The 25,321-nt window shown below is 34.4% G+C and overlaps 1 protein-coding gene across 1 annotated transcript in view; it reads left to right on the top strand.

Annotated features, from left to right (window-relative positions):
• LOC137241910 (ABC transporter G family member 18) overlaps positions 1–25,321 on the top strand; it is a 197,523-nt gene that overhangs the window by 57,028 nt on the left and 115,174 nt on the right. The window contains exons 3-6 of the mRNA XM_067769262.1: positions 7,404–7,687; positions 8,458–8,575; positions 11,453–11,648; positions 24,923–25,068. Of these exons, the coding sequence (XP_067625363.1) occupies positions 7,429–7,687; positions 8,458–8,575; positions 11,453–11,648; positions 24,923–25,068 (719 nt within the window). The 5' untranslated portion in view covers positions 7,404–7,428. The remainder of the gene's footprint in view (positions 1–7,403; positions 7,688–8,457; positions 8,576–11,452; positions 11,649–24,922; positions 25,069–25,321) is intronic.

The following is a 25,321-nucleotide window of genomic DNA, read 5'->3' as shown; positions in this document are numbered from 1 at the left end:
TTTATGATCAGTATAAATTGTAAAAGTTCTACCTTCAAGAAAATGTTTAAAATGTTTAATTGAATAATAAATTGCCAAAAGTTCACGATCAAATGTTGAATATTTAGTTTCTGTTGTAGTTAATTTTCTTGAAAAATAAGCTAAGGGTTCTAGTATATTATTGCTAGTTTGTTGAAGAACTGCTCCAATAGCAACATTTGATGCATCTACTGCTAATGATAAAGTTCCATTTTTGTCGAAATGTGTAAGTAAAGTATTTTTAGCAAAAAGTTTTTTAACATTTTCGAAAGCTGTTGTGGTTTCATTTGTCCAATTTAATTGTTTGAGTTTGTTTTTAATTGCATGTGTTAACATTTCATGCAGAGGACTAAGTTCTGTTGCTAACATTTTAATATATCTGTGATAGTAATTTATCATACCTAAAAATTTTTGTAATTTATTTATAGAAATTGGTTTTTCAAAATTTGTTATAATTTCAATTCTATCTAAAGATGGTTTAATACCTTCGCCTGAAATTTCGTAACTTAAAAAATTTAATTTATTTACACCGAGAGTACATTTTGAAGGTTTGATATTTAAATTATATTCTTCAAGTCTTTTGAAAATTGATTTTAAATGAATTATATGTTGATCTTCATTATCACTGGCAATAAGAATGTCATCAATGTATGTAAATACAAAATCGAAATCAGAAAATACTTCATTAATAAAGCGTTGGAAAGTTTGAGCACTGTTTCGTAAACCGAAAGGCATTCTTACGAATTCAAACATTCCAAAAGGGGTAGTTATTGCAGTTTTATGAATGTCTTCTTCTGCCATTGGAATTTGGTGGTAAGCACGCACAAGATCAATTTTGGAAAAATATTGTTTGTTTTTTAAATCAATTGTTAAATCGTGAATATGTGGTAAAGGATACCGATCTGGTGTAGTAATAAAATTAAGTCTTCGATAGTCTCCGCAAGGTCTCCAATCATTTGGTTCTTTTTTAGGAACGAGATGAAGTGGAGATGCAATAGGAGAATTTGAGGGTCTGCATATACCAGTTTTAACTAAAAATTCAAATTCAGCTTTAGCAATTTTAAGTTTGATTGGATCAAGACGTCTGGGTTTAGAAAATGGTAAAATACCTTTTGTTTCTATCCTGTGAACCGTATGGTGTTTAACTTTTTAGTATAATCTGGTTCACAGGTAATAGATGGAAATTCATTAAGTAATTTTGAAAACTTATTTTCGACAATAGGAATTTTGAGTGAGAAAATATCAGAAAATCCAGAAGATCCAGTAACTTTAATTTTTGTAGTAGAATCCATTATTTCTTTATTTGTAATATTGACAATAATTCCGAATTTTTCTAAAAAGTTTGCTCCTAAAATTGGTGTATCAATATTCGCAATAATGAATGGAAATTCAAAATCTCTTCTTAAACCTAAATCAATTTTAAGTAGTTTTGTACCGAAAGTTTCAATTGAAGAACCGTTTGCTGCGGTCAAAGTAAGATCCGAATTTCTTTTATAAATTTTAAATTTAGAAAAAGGAATAACTGATACAACTGCGCCGGTATCGATAAGAAAATTAAGTTTATTGAATTTATCAAATATGAATAGGCGACGAGTAGGTTTAATAATAGTTCCATTATCCGTCACCGTCATAATGGATCGTTTCAGTTTAAATTTTGTTCGTAATTTGAATTATGATTTTGATTAAAATTGCATGGGGGTATACATTTGAGAGCGTTATTCTTAAATTTTTTGTGATACCAACAAATAGTTGTTTGTGAATTAAAATTAGGATTGTTTGAAAAATTTCTTGATCCTGAAAAATTTCGAGATTTAGATCTATTTCTATCTTTAGATCTTGAACGAATATATAATTGATTAATATCATTAGAAATTTTATTTAAATTTTGATAAATAGCCGTAGTTAATTCAGTTAAATTTTTAACGCATTGTTCTAAAATATTATTATTTATATTTGAGACTACAGGAGATTTGGAAGAATGAGGTTTATTCATTAAATCAAAAAGTTTGTCAGCTAAAATAATAATTTCATCTCTGTTTTGATTATTATTGGAAGTCAAATGAATTTGTATTTCTTGTGGTAATTTACGAATCCACAATTTAAAGAGTAAGTCTTGGCTAACTATGGAGTCAGAACCTATAAGTGATTTCATAAATCTGAATAATTCAGATGGTGAACGATCATCAAGTTCAGTTTTTGAAAATAATTGTTCTAATCTTTTTTCTTCGCTAAGAGAAAATCTTTCACATAGAATTTTTTTGATTGTATCATATTTATTAAAAAGAGGAGGAGGGTTAATAACATCTAAAATTTTAGATATAGTATCTCGTTGAAGAGTAATTAGAACATTTTGAAATTTTAAATTATCATCATTGATATTGTTAATTTCAAATTGTCCTTCAACAAGCAAAAAGCAGGCATCAGGACAATCTGGCCAAAATTGTGGTAATTTAATAGATTTAGTAGAAGGAAAATTTGTAAAGTTATCTTGTGTTGAAGTATTTTGTGTTGTTTTAGAGATGTTGTTTTGTGTTGTATTAATGTTAGAATTTTGAGTTGTATTGTGAGTCATGATGTTATTTGTATGGTTGATATTTTGATTTTCCGAATTTGTAAAATTACGAGTTCGTATTGGTGAACGTAGAACCATATGAAAAAAAAAAAAAAATGAAAAATTTGAAAATTAGGAAATATTTAAGATTTTTTTTGGAAAGGGAGTTAACAATTTAAATAAAATATTTAATTTTATATAAAAAATAAGTAAATTTAAATAATTGTTAAAATATAAAAATAATCTTAAAATAAATTTGAAAGTTAAAAGGTTTAAAATTTTAATTTAAATTATAATTGAAAAATTTAAATTTAATATTAAAATAAAAATTATACTTACATAAAATTAAATTTAATAAAAAAAAATATTAAAGTTAATAAGTAGTTGATTGATGATTGTTTAAAAATATCTTGAAATTAATATCTGGATTGTTTGATATCGTAATGCTTTTAAAATATGCAATGGCTTTGTTGTTTTCTTTGTAAATCTCTTAATTTTCATCGTGATGTCTTCATTTTAAATCTGTTCTTGTGTGTATTGCGTGCAAAATTGTTGTTGTGGCTTGGATAACTCAATCGTTGCTTTTAAGAGTATTAGGTTGTAAATGTTTTTATTTTGTTTACACACACGTTTTTAGAGTTTTTTGTTTTTAATTTGATTTTCAACATTTATTCTATGTTTTAATGTTTCGTATATATAATTTACAGCGACTGTTATATGAAATTTGCACAGAATGTTGTTGTATTGCTTCCTCATCAAGAATTGTTGAAAGATATTGCATTGTCATTACAGTCGTCAGTTGGACGACGTGGGCTATTCAAACTATCTGCACTCATGTTATATGAACTATTTGGTATAAATGAAATTGTCGATGATGTCGATGATGTATCACTTTGATAAAGATGTTGTTGTTTTTCGATAGAGGCACACGCACGTTCACGTAATGTTCATAGAATACGCGTAGTATGGATTTAATCGAATTGCCGTCGATTTGTAAGTTAATTAAATGTGCCAAGGAGGTCAATGACAATGGTAGATTAGTTGTTGAATTATTTGTAAAATCAAGTTTTATTAGATTTTTTAACAGCGAAATTTCATCCGGAATTTTCGTAATTTTGTTATCGCGTAAATCGAGAGTAGGTCAGAAGGATCGTTGGTAGGATCGCCAATATATCGACATTCATGTTGATATTTTAAAAAACTTTTATTTTGATTTTGTTTTTAAAAATTTATATTTTGTTTATTTTTGAGTTTAGATATTTTCTAACTAATTAGAATTTTCTTTTTTTGAAGTTATTCAAAATTTAAAGTTAACACGAAAACTCAATTAAAATTATTTTAAAAATTAAAGTAAAGAGTACAAAGTAGTTAACACTATAGTCTCTAGTAACGTTACGGACATTGGCATTATCAAAAAAAAAAAATTTGATGAAGATGTATATATTCATAGGTCCTGGGTTTAATCTAGATTTGTTTTCTTGCTTATAAGCTATATTGTCGTGCATTGTGTTATTTTTTTAATATAACAATGGCGATGATATTTTAAAATGATCATGCACATTTTCTTAAAAAAATTATATTTGTTTTTTTTTTGTGTTTGAGACTGAAAATTAATTTTCTTCACTCTTAATTAATATGTACTAAAGCTAGGTATCTACATGCATTAAACTAACAGCACAATTCAACAATCGATATCTTTTTCAATAACCAAATTTTAAATTAAGTTTCAGCGCAAGTTAACGTGCACTTCCGAGTTAAAAATTAGCACCAAAGATTATCTGCAAATTCAAATTTATTTTCTTCCTCTTTTTTTTTTATTAACAAAAAACTTGAATGAATTGTAAACCAGCTTCTAAATCATTTTTGGAAAAAGATTCGAAATTTTACTTCAGAACCTTATTAAAATGTTTGAGTATGCAGCTTTTTGTAATTCACTAATTTTAGGCTGGCATTACAAGTTTGTAGTCTAACCGAATTCCCAATGATTTTTGACAATTATTATCTAAACTTTAGCTTACAATTGGGAAAATTATTTCTATTCGGAAGAAAACGTTAAAATGCGTACTCGCAAAGTTTGCAGATATTCTAAGTGTTTACTTAAGATTTTCCAATCTCTTGCCAAAACATTTTCGACTGTCGTTTACATAGCTTTCGTTAAACATTTCTTTAACGTGTTACAGAAGAAAATAGCTAGCAATATGTGTTAATATCTTTTGCAGCTGTGATTTTACTTGCAGGTGTACATATGTACATCGGACCGTATCGAAAAAGAAAACAAAAGCAGTAAATTTCGAGAAAAAAATTTTCATTTCCTTTTTTAAGGCTTACGGCCGCATTAAGTAAACTACAAAAAGGAACTAATAATAAAGGTATAATATTCCCAGCTAGTCCGCGTCACGGAACGAACTCACCATGTTTCACGGTCGTTGTTGTTGTAGGTAGTGTTGCGCCAGGCCTATGCGTAGCGGCCTTGCGATGGTTGTTCTAGCTGGTGCTGTTGTGGTTATGTCTGATGGTGTAGCTTATGGCCAGCTATTGTGCTGGGTTGAATTTCGTTGGGCCTATATGAAGCGGCCTTGCTGTGGTTGTTCCAGCTGGTGCTGTGGTGGTTCTGGCTGGTAGTATTAGCGCGTGGTGTTGGCGCTGTTAATAGTGGCCGTGCGCGGGTGTGGCACGCAATGTTGGCACTGCTGGTGGTGGTTAGATAATAGTGGTGGTCGTGCTATTGACATAGGGTCAATCCAGGGGGCCCACATGCAGTGACCTCTCGCTGTTGTGCCGGCAGTGGTTATATTAACTTGCACTTTTCACCTTCAATGCTTTTGCTATGGTAAGGGGTACACTTTTAAAACCGCTCAACACCAGTAGTGAAAATGTCAAGTATTTGCAAAATAACAAAATTTGTTATACGAGGCTAGGAGCTGTAATGTACAGCCAACGCGGCTAATTACTGAGTAATATGAATATTTAAGCAGGCAGGGCGATAGGTATGTACACCGTCCAACTTGATCTTTGATTTGTCGCTTCCATTTGGGCTGTATAGTGCTGCCTCATGTCACTCGTTCAATTCAGTTCAAGCGTGTTGAGTACTGGTATTTGGGGGTTTTAAGGAACATGTTTCCGCTACGATCACTTTTGTAGTTTTTCCTTTTTCCTTTTGTACAACCGCACGGGATTATTGTAATGCCTACAGGTTGCTTGGTTTAGAGCTATGTATTTATTTTCCGCAAGAAAAATTTCACTGCATTGCTTATTCTTGCGTTGCTTATAATTTAACGTCACCAAATATTATATTATCGGAAGGTACAACCTTTCGCGACCACCACGCTTGCAGAAAAAAAAGGTTATGTTGTCGGATCGTTTAACTCGAGATTTTTGGTTGCAGATTGACCATTTTGCATCGCAATTATTTGAATTGCTAGGTATCGTTTTGCTAAATTGTGTCCAGAATTTTCGGCGTCAGATTGGTTGGTGGATGATGAATGCGATTACCAAGCCACGACACAGTATACTTACGCCACGTTCTTCTTGAAGCAAAAAAGAGGTTATTTTTCGTTCTTCATCCAAAAGCAAAATACTCTCTTTTTCTCCGGAAACAGCGTTTTTTTCCGAAAAATGGCTTCAACAGCGGCGGTGGCGACATCTAGTGTCCATTTCGTTCAAAATTGCGATGGCACCTTTTTTCGCTATCACTAGCCACTAGGTGTGTTCCAAAGGTGACTCTCCCAAGTGGACCGTAACAAAACATACTTACAATTATGAAAGCACTGCACTCAAAAAAATATAAAACTGAGCCAATATATTCCATTACTTTTTTTTGCACAAAATGGAGTGGATAATAAAATATAAACGTTTTTCAGTATTTTTTACAAATTTTCTTTAATTTATTTTGTTCCAATGTTCACACATTCCGTACAAACAGCTGATTTCGAAAAATCATTTGCTCTTCCTCTTCTCGTTACGATTCCGTCGTAATACAGAATACCCAACTTCGATTAGAGCGGAGCGTAGAACGGGAACGTAATCGAAATACAGAAGAGGGGTGAGTATTTTTGTATCCTAAAAGTAACTATTTCGATATAATATTTTGGAAGGTTTAAATTGGCGAAGAAGGTTCATACTGATGTGAAAAAATCTTTCGGCAGAAGTGGATAAAACCCTAGGAGGCAAAGAGAGATACCTTCGTCAATGTTTTGCCAAAGCTGGGTTAACAAGCAGCGCCTCCGGAAGTCAAGTAATGCAAAAATAATAGATTCGAGAGATTTTGGGTTTTGCTCAACTTTTGAAATGAAAAACATTTCATTAAAAAATAGTTCAGAAAAATTAGTGCAATAAAGGGAAATTCAAAAATTATCAGTTTACTATCGCCTAAATATCTGATTGGAGGAAAACAGTCCGATAAAGTGTTTTATTTTTGGTTTTTGAAATGAATTTATATCGCCTTAGTAACTGCAAAACGTAGCAAATTAGTCACATATTGGCAATAGACGAAAAAATTATATGAAATTTGCCGGCAGAGGCTGATAAAAAAGTTAATTTTGCATGTGTATGGGTCTGGTAGCAAGCCGGCATTTGAAAGCTGGTTAAGCAAAGTTTCAGAGTGAAAAGAGGGAGATAAAAACCATTATACGCAAAACAGCAGATTCATTAAATAGTTTTGGTTTAGTGGAAAAATAAACGCTTTATGATTCATTTCATATTGAATTTGCTAAACAGAACGGGACTATTGAAGCTTTTTTGCAGTTACTAGACACTTAGATTTGTAATTGCAATTTTATATACATATTTCATAGACAAGTTTTTACTAAACTTTAAATTTTTTAAATTTTTTCAGAGTGTGCTCTTCATAACAGAGCAAAATGACTGTGATACAGGATATCAAACCCACAGATGCATATGGAGCGGGTATAAATTGTTGTTCAAGTGTTGCCAGCTCAGAGACATCGATTGATAAGACCACAGTTTGTGTAAAGCCCAGTTGTACAGCTAATGATCTGTCCAAACCATGCAACTATGACAATTTTGAAGCGAATTTCAATCATTGCAAGCAAATCGATATCGAATTCGAAAATGTCAAATACACAGTACGAAAGTTTAACTTTCAAAAGCGAAAATTTGGTAAGCCTTAGTATATATTAAGTAAATGATTTAGGGCTTGTTTTGTAGAACTGGAAATAATGTTGCGTTAGCAATGATAACGACCTACGATTTCTTTAATCTTTAAGACTACGATTACATCTTTTCCAATATTCATTTTGAAAATATTTAACATAACAATTTGAACTACATACATACATATGTACATATGTATATATTTTCGAAAGTTGTGTTTTTAAAACTGTAGCTATTAAATTAAATTTAATCCTGTTTATATGGCTCATTTACCTCAAAAGTGTCATAACTTAAATAAGCACAATTGAATGGTTGATGCGAAAACGTTGTAAACGCCAATTTTAACACAACTTGACATCATGCAGATTATCGTTAATATGCTCTGTTTCATTGCTCACAAGTCAATTCTGCCAACGACATATTATCCCCCACATGCATAGATAGTGATAAGCTAAAAAAATATATAAGAAAAAAACCTTGATCTACATATTCCATAATAAATCAGAACATTATTCGCACCAAGCATTCGACTTTTCAACTGCATTATTTTTGACAAGTAAAAGCGGCTATTTAGCTTTAGCCTAAGCACTGCATTTTCATAGAATCACAAATCGACAAGTTTGTTTCATATTTAATTCAAAAATCGTATTATTTGCGTTATGAAACACATGAAGCAAATTAACGAAATGTAAATGACTTCGAATTTCATCATTTTCCCCGTCACATTTGTAGCCTTTCCTATTTTTCTTTTTTCATTTCTCTTTCGCCGACTTTAGTATCAAAGGAAATATTACATGGAGTTAATGGTGCCTTCCGTTCCGGCGAATTAACAGCCATAATGGGACCCTCAGGCTCTGGAAAGAGTACGTTGCTCAATGTAATGACAGGTTTTAGGTAAGTTTTTTGCAAAATAAACTTTAATTAGAGATATTTTTGTCACCATAATGGACAATTAAAGTTGAATACAGTTCTCTGCTCTCAACCACAACTGCATTTGTGGGCATTTCATTAATCAATTGTAACACTAGTTAACAACGTCATACCTTTTTTATTTAGAACAGATGAAAGCTACAAGAAAAAAAAAAGATTCATGGCGTCTCCTACCATTTCAAGACGGGGAACCGAATTGTAATTACCTATAAACGCACAACGAGCAGTGATTAAGTTTTACTTGCAAATTATGACAGTAATAAAGTTGAAGATGTTTGATAATTTTATTGCTTTCGATATACATATAACATTAAATCAATATCCTGTTTGTACGCGAATTTCAATACGAAGTGAAAAATCGATTTTTAAACAATTACCAATATAAGAGCCTTTTGTGACTCCGATACATGGCCCAATTATATGGTTGGCTCATCTCATCAGCTGATTTTATTTTTTTCATTTCACTGGTATAGAGATTGTCAAAAGCAGATGGCAAACGCAAAATATAACCAACACATTGACAATTATTTTCTGCCGTGGTGGTCAGTTTTTTATACAAATATAGTTTCACATCACTTTAAGTTATTTTTTTAGTGAATGCATCTAATTTAGCGCATTATTTTTCCACAATACACAAGAATACAAGAATTTCAAAGTTTTATGTTTTCTCTCCATTACATTCGCCTAACACCAACACGCAGATTTTGACAATCTGTTGTCGCTGTGGAGATGCGCCAACAATATAGTTGAACCATGCTCCGATATGATGAAAATTATGAGCTATGTGTATGAGTGTTCAGGATGAATATTAATATTCATACATAGTATTTTATTTTATATTATCTCCGTAATAATCGGCATTTCAACAATGTAAGTATTTGGAGCAAAACTGCCTCCGTGGTATCCCTGGTTGGCCTGTCCAGCCTGTCTTTAATTAGAGCTGCCTTCGGGATGCCCCACGTTTATTGGCTTCCTCCGAAATTTCTGTTTTTATACTAATATTGAGGATATGCTTCTCCATATAATGCCATGCGTCCAAAATTCGCCCTGTTCTAGCCAATTTAATCCATTATATGAACCACATACATATGTACATATGTATGTACATAAATGAATCCGAAAAGAGTCATATAAGAAGCAAATTATGAGAGGTTTATGAGCCTACTAGGAGTTATATTGAACGTCGCTTTAGGCTCATATAATGTATGAAATTAAGCTCATATCGGTCGACCATCGCATGAAGGGAAACACATTCATTCCGGACTCATAAATCAGCTGATAATGAGCGTGAATGATCCGAATTGGGACTCCTTTCTGACTCTTTTTTGACTCCGAATGTTTGCTCGGCTTGGAGCTACAAAACTGAAACCCCACAAGTAGTTGAGAGCGCCGATACAGTGCAACAAAAGGATATAAATTGTCCGCTAAGTGCCGCACGGGTATATAGAGAAACCATCTAACATTTAGAATCTCGCAATTGCTTTTTACGAAGCTAGAAACTTGGAGTTTAGAATGTAGGTCAGAGGCTAACTCTCTTTTACGAATGGCCTCAAATCCTTAATAGAAATACTTTCGACTTTCTTCATAAAAGTCCGAAAGGTGTTGTGGTTTGTTTCCAACACCAAAGCTACTCAAATAACCAAATTTATTTCTTAAATTACATTTTCCCTTCCGCCTTAATATGTTTGTTGAGATTTTTTTTGCCCACAGAACCTAAAGCCATTCCGAAATGATATCGCAATAGCCTTCCTACTGAAAGTAACCCCGAAGCGGAGGCCAATAAATAATTTTTTTGCTCTTGCTCCGTACATAGCACTTAGCAGAGCCAGATAAATGATATCATTTAACAGATACATTTTGGAAAAATAGTTTGCCAAATTTAATTTTTTTGGCTCTTCTTAAACCCTTTTGCCACATATTTGAACCGGTACCAAATGGGGTAAAAATTTATGTCAGGTACTTTAGACATATGTGTTACCGTGTGAAGAGGTGAAAATGGAAAAAAATGGTTTATTTGATTTAAGGACAGAGTTCAGACATTGCTGAGTTCATTTACCTACCAATCTTTCTTTTATGTTCAGTTCTTTTACTAAGAATTTACAAAGTAGATTGTCATTTATCATACTGTCGGAAGCCACTCTATCTGAAAAAAAATTCCACAATATTAATGGCAAACAATAAGAGAAGATTTCGTCTTAAGAATGGGCGATTAATATGTATGTCGTCGCTGTCCTTCTGATCAGTCAACAAACTTAACCTAACCTAAGAATATATATGTAAATTAAACTGCAGTTAATGATGAATAATCTTAATATTTTCATACAAATACATATGTACATTGTATGTAGATACGTATGTATGTACATTTAGTATGAATAACTGCGATCTGGAAAAAATAAACATAAACCTTGAAATTGAAAGTTAAGCGCTATATTCACATATATATATTTACATATTTACATATATATAGCAGTTAAAAGATGGACCCACTCGTACATTTATAAATATTTGCTACGCACTTACATATTTGTAGAAAACAAACAAATATTCTATTAGGTTGATTGAACTTGGCATGACGTTGTTATTATTTAATTGTACATTTCTTTTGTTTAACAAAAAAATATCGAAGAATACTATCAGTAAGACGAATCCACTTTGAAAAGGCCGTTGAAGTCAACAAATTCCCTAAATGGATGAAGATTATTTTGGTATCAAATCTTTGCTTATTGCACAGCAAAATATTTTTCCAAATTAATTAAATCTGTTAGTCTTTTATTAATATTAAAATATATTTCAACATTAAATGAGTAAACATTTGTCTATGTTTGTTTTTGTTTGCAGGGCGACTGGTGTGACCGGTACAATACGAGTTAATGGAGAAAAAATCTCAACGAACTCATCCACTTTTCGCGAACTTTCCTGTTATATACACCAAGATGATCTGTTGCGTCCACAAATGACGGTTGGTGAGACGATGATGTTGGCCGCACATTTGAAATTAGGTTTCAGCAGCTCCAAGGAATACAAACAGACTTTGGTAATTTTTAAACTCATATATACACACAGTGGCACATAAAAGTATTCTGCTTTCGAAGCTAATTATAAACTTTGATTAATTTTATATTTTATTATTTATTCAGTAAAAAAAGTTTCAGCAGTAGGTATTAAAGCTAATGATTCAAACAAGCAATATGATGTATTTAAATATCAAAATATATTTTCTATTTTCCGTAAACTAAAGAAAATATAAAAAATCCGCATTTCTAATCTCACAAAAATAGTTTGCTTTTCACAAGTAATTGTAACAAGTAAGGAAGGCTAAGTTCGGGTGTAACCGAACATTACATACTCAGTTGAGAGCTAAGGAGACAAAATAAGGAAAATCACCATGTAGGAAAGTGAACCTAGGGTAACCCTGGAATGTGGTTGTATGACATGTGTATCAAATGGAAGGTATTAAAGAGTATTTTAAGAGAGAGTAGGCCATAGTTCTATGGATGGACGCCATTTAGGGATATCGCCATAAAGGTGGACCAGGGCTGACTCTAGAATTTGTTTGTACGATGTGGGTATCAAATGAAAGGTGTTACTGAGCATTTTAAGAGGGAGTGGGCCTCATGTCTATCGGTGGACGCCTTTTCGAGATATCGCCATTAAGGTGGACCAGGGGTGACTCTAGAATGTGTTTGTACCATATGGGTATCAAATGAAAGGTGGTAATGAGTATTTTAAAAGGGAATAGGCTTTAAGTCTATAGGTGAACGCCTTTTCGAGAAATCGCCATAAAGGTGGACCAGAGGAGACTCTAGAATATGTTTGTACGATATGGGTATCAAATGAAAGCTGTTAATGAGTATTTTGAAAAGGAGTGATCCTTAGTTCCATAGGTAGACGCCGTTTCGAGAAATCGTCATAAAGGTGGACCAGGGGTGTCTCTAGAATGTGTTTGTACGATATGGGAATCAAATGAAAGGTGTTACTGAGCATTTTAAGAGGGAGTGGGCATTAGGTCTATCGGTGGACGCCTTTTCGAGATATCGCCATTAGGGTGGGCCAGGGGTGACTCTAGAATGTGTTTGTATGATATGGGTATCAAATGAAAGATGCTAATGAGTATTTTAAAAGGGAGTAATCCTTAGTTCTATAGGTGGACGCCTTTTCGAGATATCGCCATAAAGGTGGACCGGGGGTGTCTCTAGAATGTGTTTGTATGATATGGGAATCAAATGAAAGGTGTTACTGAGCATTTTAAGAGGGAGTGGGCATTAGGTCTATCGGTGGACGCCTTTTCGAGATATTGCCATTAGGGTGGGCCACGGGTGACTCTAGAATGTTTGTACGATATGGGTATCAAACGAAAGGTGTTACTGAGCATTGTAAGAGGGAGTGGGCATTAGGTCTATAGGTGGACGCCTTTTCGAGATATCGCCATTAGGGTGGGCCAGGGGTGACTCTAGAATGTGTTTGTATGATATGGGTATCAAATGAAAGATGCTAATGAGTATTTTAAAAGGGAGTAATCCTTAGTTCTATAGGTGAACGCCTTTTCGAGAAATGCCATAAAGGTGGACCAGAGGAGACTCTAGAATATGTTTGTACGATATGGGTATCAAATGAAAGCTGTTAATGAGTATTTTGAAAAGGAGTGATCCTTAGTTCCATAGGTAGACGCCGTTTCGGGAAATCGTCATAAAGGTGGACCAGGGGTGTCTCTAGAATGTGTTTGTACGATATGGGAATCAAATGAAAGGTGTTACTGAGCATTTTAAGAGGGAGTGGGCATGAGGTCTATAGGTGGACGCCTTTTCGAGATATCGTCATTAGGGTGGGCCAGGGGTGACTCTAGAATGTTTGTACGATATGGGTATCAAACGAAAGGTGTTACTGAGCATTTTAAGAGGGAGTGGACATTAGGTCTATAGGTGGACGCCTTTTCGAGATATCGCCATTAGGGTGGGCCAGGGGTGACTCTAGAATGTTTGTACGATATGGGCATCAAACGAAAGGTGTTACTGAGCATTGTAAGAGGGAGTGGGCATTAGGTCTATAGGTGGACGCCTTTTCGAGATATCGCCATTAGGGTGGGCCAGGGGTGAGTCTAGAATGTGTTTGTACGATATGGATATCAAATTAAAGGTATTAATGAGGGTTTTAAAAGCGAGTGGCCCTTAGATGTATATGTGAAGGCGTTCTCGCGATATCGACCAAAATGTGGACCAGGTGATCCAGAAAATCATCTGTCGGGTACTGCTAATTTATTTATATATGCAATACCACTAACAGTATTTCTGCCAAGATTCCAAGGGCTGTTGATTTCGCCTTGTAGAACTTTTTCATTTTCTTCTACTTAATATGGTTGTCACACCCATTTTACAAAGTTTTTTCCAAAGTTATATTTTGCGTCAATAAACCAATCCAGTTACAATGTTTCATCCCTTTTTTCGTATTTGGAATAGAATTATGGCATTTTTTTCATTTTTCGTAATTTTCGATATCGATAAAGTGGGCGTGGTTATGGTCGGATTTCGGCCATTTTTTATACCAAGATAAAGTGAGTTCAGATAAGTACGTGGGCTAAGTTTAGTAAAGATATATTGGTTTTTGCTCAAGTTATTGTGTTAACGGCCGAGCGGAAGGACAGACGGTGGACTGTGTATAAAAACTGGGCGTGGCTTCCACCGATTTCGCCCATTTTCACAGAGAACAGTTACCGTCATAGAATCTATGCGGAGCCACGCCCATTTTGAAATTTTCTTTTATGTTTGTATTTTGTTGCATCATGTCATTACTGGAGTTGGATTTGGACTTAATTTACTTATATACAGTAAAGATATTACATTTTTTGTTAAAATTTTAATTTAAACAAATTTTTTTTTAAAAAGTGGGCATGTTCTTCATCCAATTTTGCTAATTTTTATTTAGCACATATATCGTAATAGTAGTAACGTTCCTGCCAAACTTCATCATGATATCTTCAACGACTGCCAAATTACAGCTTGCAAAACTTTTAAATTACCTTCTTGTAAAAGTGGGCGGTGCCACGCCCATTGTCCAAAATCTTACTAATTTTCTATTCTGCGTCATAACGTCAACCCATCTACCAAGTTTCATCGCTTTAACCGCCTTTGGCAATGAATTATGGCATTTTTTCCGTTTTTCGAAATTTTCGATATCGAAAAAGTGGGCGTGGTTATAGTCCGATATCGGTCATTTTAAATAGCGATCTGAAATGAGTGCCCAGGAATCTACATACTAAATTCCATCAAGATACCTCAAAATTTACTCAAGTTATCGTGTTAAGGGACAGACGGACGGACGGACGGACATGGCTCAATCAAATTTTTTTTCGATACTGATGATTTTGATATATGGAAGTCTATATCTATCTCGATTCCTTTATACCTGTACAACCAACCGTTATCCAATCAAAGTTAATATACTCTGTGAGCTCTGCTCAACTGAGTATAAAAATAAATGGTTCAACTATATTGTAGGCTCATCTGTACAATAACAAAATATGTCTGTTCAAATTGTCAAAATCTGTGTATTGGTGTTGGTGCGAATGGTATGGAATGTTGCCAATGTGTTGGTTTAATTTTGAGTTTGCCATCTCCTTTTGACAATCCCATCGACCATGCAATGAAATAAATAAAATCAGCTGATGAGATGAGCCAACCATATAATTGAGCCATGAAATAATCTAAGTAAATGCTGTTTAATATTTTTTATGATAGCCATCATTTTCAGAAACAGGATATAAACAATTTGTAATAGATTCCACCAATTTTCTGCAGAATTTAGTTGCAGTTTTTTCCCACTCTTCGAGCAAAATAGACTTACGCCTCGATTCTAGTGTGGTAACAACATTCTTCACCACGGTACCGAAATCATGCGGCAACTTTTACACCCTTTTGGTATTCTACCTGCGAAAATAGCCGGATAATTTTTTACCCACAAAAGTGGGTGGTTACATCGAAATAACCACACAATAGCTGTTGTTTAGAAAAAGGCAGAGTATATAATAGTAAAAAAGTGTTGACTCTTGCTATACATATTTGTACTTTCACAGAAAAAATTACAATATACCTATGTAGAAACTTATCATGCATAATATGCATATACGTACACATCGTCCCATTTATTCGTTAACCTCGTATCTACAAGTGAGACATTTTCGGTAAAGCGAACACGGTTGCCACACCATGTTTACATTTGGGACCAAAATTCATCGAAAAAAACGACCGTATTTTGGTTTTATTTTATTAGTATAAAATACAAAATTTTATGATGTTTCTATATAAAATTTTACTAAACATAGTGAAGACTTTCCTTTAATTCAAGCTGAGCAAACAAATATATGTGCATGCAACCAAAAATGGTACTATATTTTGACATAGGATAAGTCTATGTCTTTCACCAACCAAACGTTGTGAACCTAGTTTTGGTCACAAAGCTCTTTGTTCGAGAATTATGTTGTTGATTGTAATGAAATAAAATATATAGTGCAGTTAAGTTTTAGTAAGAAACGGTTCAAAATTTGCGGGAACAAGTGCAGTATACGGACAATGCTGATATAAAAAAACGAAAAATTGAGATCGATAGGTATTAATAAAAGAAACATAACGATATATTTTTTTTGTTGGGCAAACAACAACAACAAAAGTTATTAAAGGTCAAAGTTCGTAATAAGCTTTTTTTTAAATCTAAATTACTTCTAAAGTATTGAACCGATTATCAACGTCGTTGGATAGGTATTTCCAATTCCTTTCATTTGATGTATATCTTAAGTATTTAACTGCAAAGAATTTCCTGAAATAATATAATTTTTTAAAAAACATCAAAATTTTTAAAAACTTAATTTTTTTAAATTTAATTGCTGTATTAAATATATGAAAATATAGTTTGGTAGATGGGAAATGGGCTTTCATTTAAAATTATATATAATATCCTTAGTCCCATCAATGCAATACCAACTGTCCTGTTCCTGGTATACCAAAACTTAATTTTGGGCAAATTAACAGTAATTCTGCGCAGAACACCTGGTATTTGTTTCCTTTATGTGCAGAACACCTTTCCGAGTTGGCGGCCTTTGGCCGCCCTTATTTCAATAACCCTGGGCTACGCCATGCCAAGTCCGGGTGGTTGCCTGACGGTACGCACTCTTTTGCGCGTTTTCAGGTACAGCCTAATAAAATTACCACAACCATGTTTTGAAAATGGTAATAAGGTCATACTGGCTTTATTTCCATTAGCAATTGGAAATAAGGCCATACCGTTATTTTCCAAACAACTGTTAAGGTCCAGCTAATCTTCCAACCAACCTTATAGAAATCAATAAAATCGATTAATGGCGCCTTACCATAACGCCATATCGAATACATTTATATCAATAAAATTGTTGGTTAACGCTATAGAAAATTAATTTAAGCTTTAAATACCAACGTATTAACGAAATATACATACACATACATACATATGTACAAATAAATATGCGTAATTTACTTAGTAAATATAGCACTTTTAAACATCGAATTTTTTAAGTATTTTACAGGATAGGAATACAAACAGCATATCAAATGAAAGGTAATTTTACTACCTATGCAATGAAAATTTGAAAATCGGTTCGATACTTAAAGAGAAATTTAGATTTAAAAAAATGCTTCATATGAACTTTGACCCTTAATAACTCCTGTTATTGTCATTTGCCCACAAAAAAAATTGTGTAGTTATACTCATCTTGACCATGTCTATCAATCCTCATACTTCTTTTTTTATACTCAGTTGAGCAGAGCTCACAGAGTATATTAAGTTTGATTGGATAACGGTTGGTTATACATATATAAAGGAATCGAGATAGATATAGACTTCCATATATCAAAATAATCAGGATCGAAAAAAAATTTGATTGAGCCATGTCCGTCCGTCCGTCCGTCCGTTAACACGATAACTTGAGGAAATTTGGAGGTATTTTGATGAAATTTGGTATGTAGGTTCCTGATAACTCATCTCAGATCGCTATTTAAAATGAACGATATCGGACTATAACCACGCCCACTTTTTCGATATCGAAAATTTCGAAAAACCGAAAAAGTGCGATAATTCATTACAAAAGACAGATAAAGCGACGAAACTTGGTAGGTGAGTTGAGCTTATGACGCAGAATAGAAAATTAGTAAAATTTTGGACAATGGGCGTGGCACCGCCCGCTTTTAAAAGAAGGTAATTTAAAATTTTTGCAAGCTGTAATTTGGCAGTCGTTGAAGATATCATGATGAAATTTGGCAGGAACGTAACTCCTATTACTATATGTACGCTTAATAAAAATTAGCAAAATCGGAGAAGGACCACGCCCACTTTAAAAAAAAAAATTTTTTTTAAAGTAAAATTTTAACAAAAAATTTAATATCTTTACAGTATATAAGTAAATTATGTCAACATTCACCTCCAGTAATGATATGGTGCAACAAAATACAAAAATAAAAGAAAATTTCAAAATGGGCGTGGCTCCGCCCTTTTTAATTTAATTTGTCTAGGATACTTTTAACGCCATAAGTCGAACAAAAATTAACTAATCCTTTTGAAATTTGGTAGGGGCATAGATTTTATGACGTTAACTGTTTTCTGTGAAAATGGGCGAAATCGGTTGATGCCACGCCCAGTTTTTATACACAGTGGTCCGTCTGTCCTTCCGCTCGGGCGTTAACACGATAACTTGAGCAAAAATCGACATATGTTTACTGAACTTAGTTCACGTGCTTACTTGAACCCACTTTATCTTGGTATTAAAAATGAACGAAATCCGACTATGACCACGCCCACTTTTTCGATATGGAAAATTACGAAAAATGAAAAAAAATGCCATAATTCTTTACCAAATACGAAAAAAGGGATGAAACATGGTAAGGTAATTGGATTGTTTTATTGACGCAAAATATAACTTTAGAACAAACTTTATAAAATGGTTGTGACACCTATCATATTAAGTAGAAGAAAATGAAAAATTGCTGCAGGGCGAAATAAAAAACCCTTAAAATCTTGGCAGGTATTACATATATAAATAAATTAGCGGTATCCAACAGATGATGTTCTGGGTCACCCTGGTACACATTTTGGTCGATATCTGGAAAACGCCTTCACATATACAACTACCACCACTTCCTTTTAAAACTCTCATTAATAACTTTAATTTGATACCCATATCGTACAAACTCATTCTAAAGTCACCCCTGGTTCACCTTTATGGCGATATCTCGAAAAGGCGAACACCTATAGAACGAAGGCCCACTCCCTTTTAAAAATACTCATTAACACTTTTCATTTGATACCCATATCGTACAAACAAAGTCTAGAGTCACCCCTGGTCCACCTTTATTGCGATACCTCGAAAAGGCGTCCACCTATAGAACTAAGGCCTACTCCCTTTTAAAACACTCATTAACTCCTTTCGTTTGATACCCATATTGCACAAACGAATTCTAGAGTAACCCCTGGCCCACCTTTATGGCGATATCTCGAAACGGCGTCCACCTATGGAACTAAGGATTACTCCCTTTTAAAATACTCATTAACACCTTTCTTTTGATACCCATATTGTACAAACAAATTCTAGGGTCACCCCTGCTCCACCTTTATGGCGATATCTCGAAACGGCGTCCACCTATGGAACTAAGGATTACTCCCTTTTAAAATACTCATTTACACCTTTCTTTTGATGCCCATATTGTACAAACAAATTCTAGGGTCACCCCTGGTCCACCTTTATGGCGATATCTCGAAAATGCGACCACCTATACAAAAACCACCACTCCCTTTTAAAAACCTCATTAATACCTTTAATTTGATACCCATATCGTACAAACAAATTCTAGGGTCACCCCTGCTCCACCTTTAGGGCGATATCTCGAAACGGCGTCCACCTATGGAACTAAGGATTACTCCCTTTTAAAATACTCATTTACACCTTTCTTTTGATACCCATATTGTACAAACAAATTCTAGGGTCACCCCTGGTCCACCTTTATGGCGATATCTCGAAAATGCGACCACCTATGCAAAAACCACCACTCCCTTTTAAAACCCTCATTAATACCTTTAATTAGATACCCATATCGTACAAACACATTCTAGAGTCACCCCTGGTCCACCTTTATAGCGATATTTCGAAACGGCGTCCACCTATACAACTAAGGCCCACTCCCTTTTAAAATACTCATTAACACCTTTCGTTTGATGCCCATATTGTACAAACAAATTCTATGGTCTCCCCTGGACCACCTTTATGGCGATATCTCGAAACGGCGTCCACCTACGGAACTAAGGATTACTCCCTTTTAAAATACTCATTAACACCTTTCTTTTGATACTCATATTGTACAAACAAATTCTGGGTCACCCCTGGTCCACCTTTATGGCGATATCTCGAAAATGCGACCACCTATACAGCAACCACCACTCCCTTTTAAAACCCTCATTAATACCATTAATTTGATACCCATATCGTACAAACACATTCTAGAGTCACCGCTGGTCCACCTTTATGGCGATATTTCGAAACGGCATCCACCTATAGAACTAAGGCCCACTCCCTTTTAAAATACTCATTAGCACCATTCGTTTGATGCCCATATTGTCCAAACAAATTCTAGGGTCACTCCTGGTCCACCTTTGTGGCGATATCTCGAAACGGCGTCCACCTATGGAACAAAGGATTACTCCCTTTTAAAATACTCATTAACACCTTTCATTTGATACCCATATCGTACAAACGCATTCTAGAGTCAACCCTGATCCACCTTTATGGCTATATCCCTAAATGGCGTCCACCTATAGAACTATTGCCCACTCCCTCATAAAATACTCTTTAATGCCTTTCATTTGATACACATGTCATACAAACACATTCCAGGGTTTCCCTCGGTTCATTTTCCTACATGGTTATTTTCCCTTATGTTGTCATCATAGCTCTCAACTGAGTATGTAATGTTCGGTTACACCCGAACTTAACCTTCCTTACTTGTATCACATAAAAAACTCTATTTGCAGTATACCTCGAGTGTGCTTAAATTAATTTTATATTTCATCAACCTACTAATTGTCTAAAAAACGTCTATCTTTTGTTGCTGCTTTGCTAAGCATATTGTGGATTTGTATGTACTTTTATTATTTAGCACGTTGATCTGTTTACGTTTCTCTAGTTTTTAGTTTTTTTTATACTCAGTTGAGCAGTGCTCACAGAGTATATTAAGTTTGATTGGATAACGGTTGGTTGTACATATATAAAGGAATCGAGATAGATATAGACTTCCATATATCAAAATAATCAGGATCGAAAAAAATTTGATTGAGCCATGTCCGTCCGTCCGTCCGTCCGTTAACACGATAACTTGAGTAAATTTTGAGGTATCTTAATGAAATTTGGTATGTAGGTTCCTGAGCACTCATCTCAGATCGCTATTTAAAATGAACGATATCGGACTATAACCACGCCCACTTTTTCGATATCGAAAATTTCGAAAAACCGAAAAAGTGCGATAATTCATTACAAAAGACAGCTAAAGCGACGAAACTTGGTAAATGAGTTGAACTTATGACGCAGAATAGATAATTAGTAAAATTTTGGACAATGGGCGTGGCACCGCCCACTTTTAAAAGAAGGTAATTTAGAAGTTGTGCAAGCTGTAATTTGGCAGTCGTTGAAGATATCATGATGAAATTTGGCAGGAACGTTACACCTATTACTATATGTACGCTTAATAAAAATTAGCAAAATCGGAGGACCACGCCCACTTTTAAAAAAAATTTTTTTGAAAGTAAAATTTTAACAAAAAATTTAATATCTTTACAGTATATAAGTAAATTATGTCAACATTCAACTCCAGTAATTATATGGTGCAACAAAATACAAAAATAAAAGAAATTTTCAAAATGGGCGTGGCTCCGCCCTTTTTCATTTAATTTGTCTAGGATACTTTTAACGCCATAAGTCGAACAAAAATTAACCAATCCTTTTGAAATTTGGTAACGGCATAGATTTTATGACGTTAACTGTTTTCTGTGAAAATTGGCGAAATCGGTTGATGCCACGCCCAGTTTTTATACACAGTCGTCCGTCTGTCCTTCCGCATGGCTGTTAACACGATAACTTGAGCAAAAATCGACATATCTTTAATGAACTTAGTTCACGTGCTTACTTGAACTCACTTTATCTTGGTATGAAAAACGAACGAAATCCGACTATGACCACGCCCACTTTTTCGATATCGAAAATTACGAAAAATGAAAAAATGCCATAATTCTATACCAAATACGAAAAAAGGGATGAAACATGGTAAGGTAATTGGATTGTTTTATTGACGCGAAATATAACTTTAGAAAAAACTTTATAAAATGGTTGTAACACCTACCATATTAAGTAGAAGAAAATGAAAAAGTTCTGCAGGGCGAAATAAAAAACCCTTAAAATCTTGGCAGGTATTACATATATAAATAAATTAGCGGTATCCAGCAGATGATGTTCTGGGTCACCCTGGTCCACATTTTGGTCGATTTCTGGAAAACGCCTTCACACCACTCCCTTTTAAAACTCTCATTAATACCTTTAATTTGATACCCATATCGTACAAACTCATTCTAGAGTCACCCCTGGTCCACCATTATGGCGATATCTCGAAAAGGCGGCCACCTATAGAACTAAGCCCCACGCCCTTTTAAAATACTCATTAACACCTTTCATTTGATACCCATATCGTACAATCATATTCTAAAGTCACCCCTGGTCCACCTTTATGGCGATATCTCGAAAAGGCGAACACCTATAGAACGAAGGCCCACTCCCTTTTAAAAATACTCATTAACTTCTTTCGTTTGATACCCATATTGCACAAACGAATTCTAGAGTCACCCCTGGCCCATCTTTATGGCGATATCTCGAAACGGCGTCCACCTATGGAACTAAGGATTACTCCCTTTTAAAATACTCATTAACACCTTTCATTTGATACCCATAACGTACAAACGCATTCTAGAGTCAACCCTGATCCACCTTTATGGCTATATCCCTAAATGGCGTCCACCTATAGAACTATGGCCCACTCCCTCATAAAATACTCTTTAATGCCTTTCATTTGATACACATGTCATACAAACACATTCCAGGGTTTCCCTCGGTTCATTTTCCTGCATGGTTATTTTCCCTTATGTTGTCACCATAGCTCTCAACTGAGTATGTAATGTTCGGTTACACCCGAACTTAACCTTCCTTACTTGTTGATTTTGGAATTCCTTGAACTGAGCTGGGTGAGAAAGATTTAAATATCAACGTGCCAAACGAGAAGTAATGCATAGAATTTCCTTGTATAAGTTTTGAAAGTGTTAGGCTCACGGCAGAGTGCTCGCTATAAGCTATGCTAGGCGAGAAGCAATTTTTATTTTCATATATTTTACATAGTGTTGTATAACCGATCGAAATATCTAGCCGTTATTAATATTATAAAACAAGAGTTTTTTTTGATTAGTCGATTATTTCATCAACAATTAACGACAATGTGTTTGCGAACATTTTTCTTTTTATAGCCTGGCTTAAATTATATCCTAGGTGAAATGTTATTGTTCTGGTACATTTTATTAACTGAGCAATTTTTTATATGGGGGCTAACGAAAGTGAGACGAATTTTTGAGCAATATTGTGAATTTTTACCTGAGTGAAAAAGAAAGAAAAGTACCGATCGTGTATACTGCATAAAAAGGACAAAAATTGAAGAAAAGGGACCAGCAGACCAAATGGGGTTGGAAGGGACCATTTTTGGTCCAAATGGGCCAAAGTGGCAACCGTGAAAGCGAAGAAAATTTCACCACAGACACTGGTGAGTTCTTCGGTGATGACAACGTTACCACTTGTGCCAGAATCGCGGATAAAAGAACTGGTAACGATATTCGGTTACATAATGTTCTGGGTACTATTTTACCGGTAACGCTCAGAATCGGGGCGTTAAGGTCACTTTACCACGAAATTTTATGTTTGTGTACGTCATCTTTTAGATAGGGCCAAACACTTCCTAAAAAACTGTGTTTATGTAAGGACTTTAAGGAGGTGTTGGTAAGCGTTTGATGTTGAAAAGTATAAATTTTTTAACATGCTGTGTTATTGGAGTCGATGTCTTGTTGAAATAGAAATTCATTATTTGACATACCAATTTTTTCGGCACTGGAGTGTAAATTTTTTGGACAAATAAACATGCTTACCTATTGTGCCTTCTAAAAAAAACTAGTTTCCCTACTCCCTGAGCGGGCATACAGCCCCACAGCATGACTGAACTTCTACCATACTTCACGTTTGTTTTAATATTTTTGAGTTGCAGCCTTTCATTTCGCTTCTGCCAAACTATGCGACGATCAGCTGATTAAAATATGTTATATCTATCACTAGAAACTGCGGATTTCCAAGAGCCAAAACCCTTCGTTTTGTACTTGTAAGCGAAAAGAGTCGTTTATCTTTACTAGCTTATGAAATTAAAGGATTTTTCATGGTACTCAATATCATTGAAAAAAAATGTAAGGCGCGATAACCTCCGAAGAATTGGCCGGACGGGACCAGCACGTTTTATGCCGACTCCGAACGGCATCTGCAAGGCAGATGAGTTTTCACTGAGAGCTTTTCATGGCAGAAATACACCCGGAGCGCATGCCAAACACTGCCGAGGGTCGACCCCGCTTAGAAAAATTTTCTTTTAATTGAAAAACCATATTTCTAAAATTTTGATGTTGCTTTGCCCGGGGTGTGAACCCAGGGCATATGGTGTGGTAGGCGGATCCCGCTACCATCACACCACGGTGGCAGCCAATATCATTGAAAATCATTCAATTATATGCACACTTCGAACTGTTTCGTGCGATACCTGGGTTTGTAGTATTGTCTGAAGTTTCGCATTGAGTACGGACATCGGAGCTGATGTATGAGGATTCTCACTGTTTTCTATTAAAATGTGCCGTGTTTCTCTCGCCGTCAACGATTTTGGACGACTGCTCCTTAGCTTTTTTTCTAAATTACCGCGCTCTAAACGCATTTTAGTAATCTTTCAATAATTTGGCGACACCGACTAAACATTTAGACAAATATACATACGTACATTGAGATTTAATTTGTCAACTGCTAAAACCCGTACAATTTCATGTAATAATAAACAATTAAGTTTTGTATGTAACTAAGAATAACCAACAGTATTTATGTATGTAAACAAATAGCAAAATATTTTTTAAATTTTCCACAAAATTAAGTATTTCAATTGTTTTTATATATATTTTGATATTTTACAGATAAAACATATTTTGGCTTTGTTGGGCTTGGAACATAGATACAACGTTTTTGCGGCAAAACTGTCTGGCGGACAGAAGAAACGTTTGGCGATAGCGCTGGAGTTGATCAGTAATCCGCCAGTGCTGTTTTTGGACGAACCAACAAGGTGAGTTTTATTTTTATAATTTACAACAACACTAATTTAATTATGTATAAAATTACATCATACACATAGGCATAATCGACATACCCCTATGCTTATTCGACTATTTGCGCTTTAACAACAAAAATTTAAATTTATTTAGTATTAATTTTATTATTTACATATTTATGTGTACGAGAAAAGTATCTAACGCGACATAATTTTTTTTTAGTAAGGATACACTGCGTTCATTAACGATAGCAACAACTTTATTCTT

The sequence above is a fragment of the Eurosta solidaginis genome, chromosome 2 (assembly GCF_040869045.1).
Source record: "Eurosta solidaginis isolate ZX-2024a chromosome 2, ASM4086904v1, whole genome shotgun sequence".
Taxonomy (NCBI): domain Eukaryota; kingdom Metazoa; phylum Arthropoda; class Insecta; order Diptera; family Tephritidae; genus Eurosta; species Eurosta solidaginis.
Note: the sequence above shows the minus strand (reverse complement) of the source record. Positions and strands in the feature narration are given on the sequence as shown.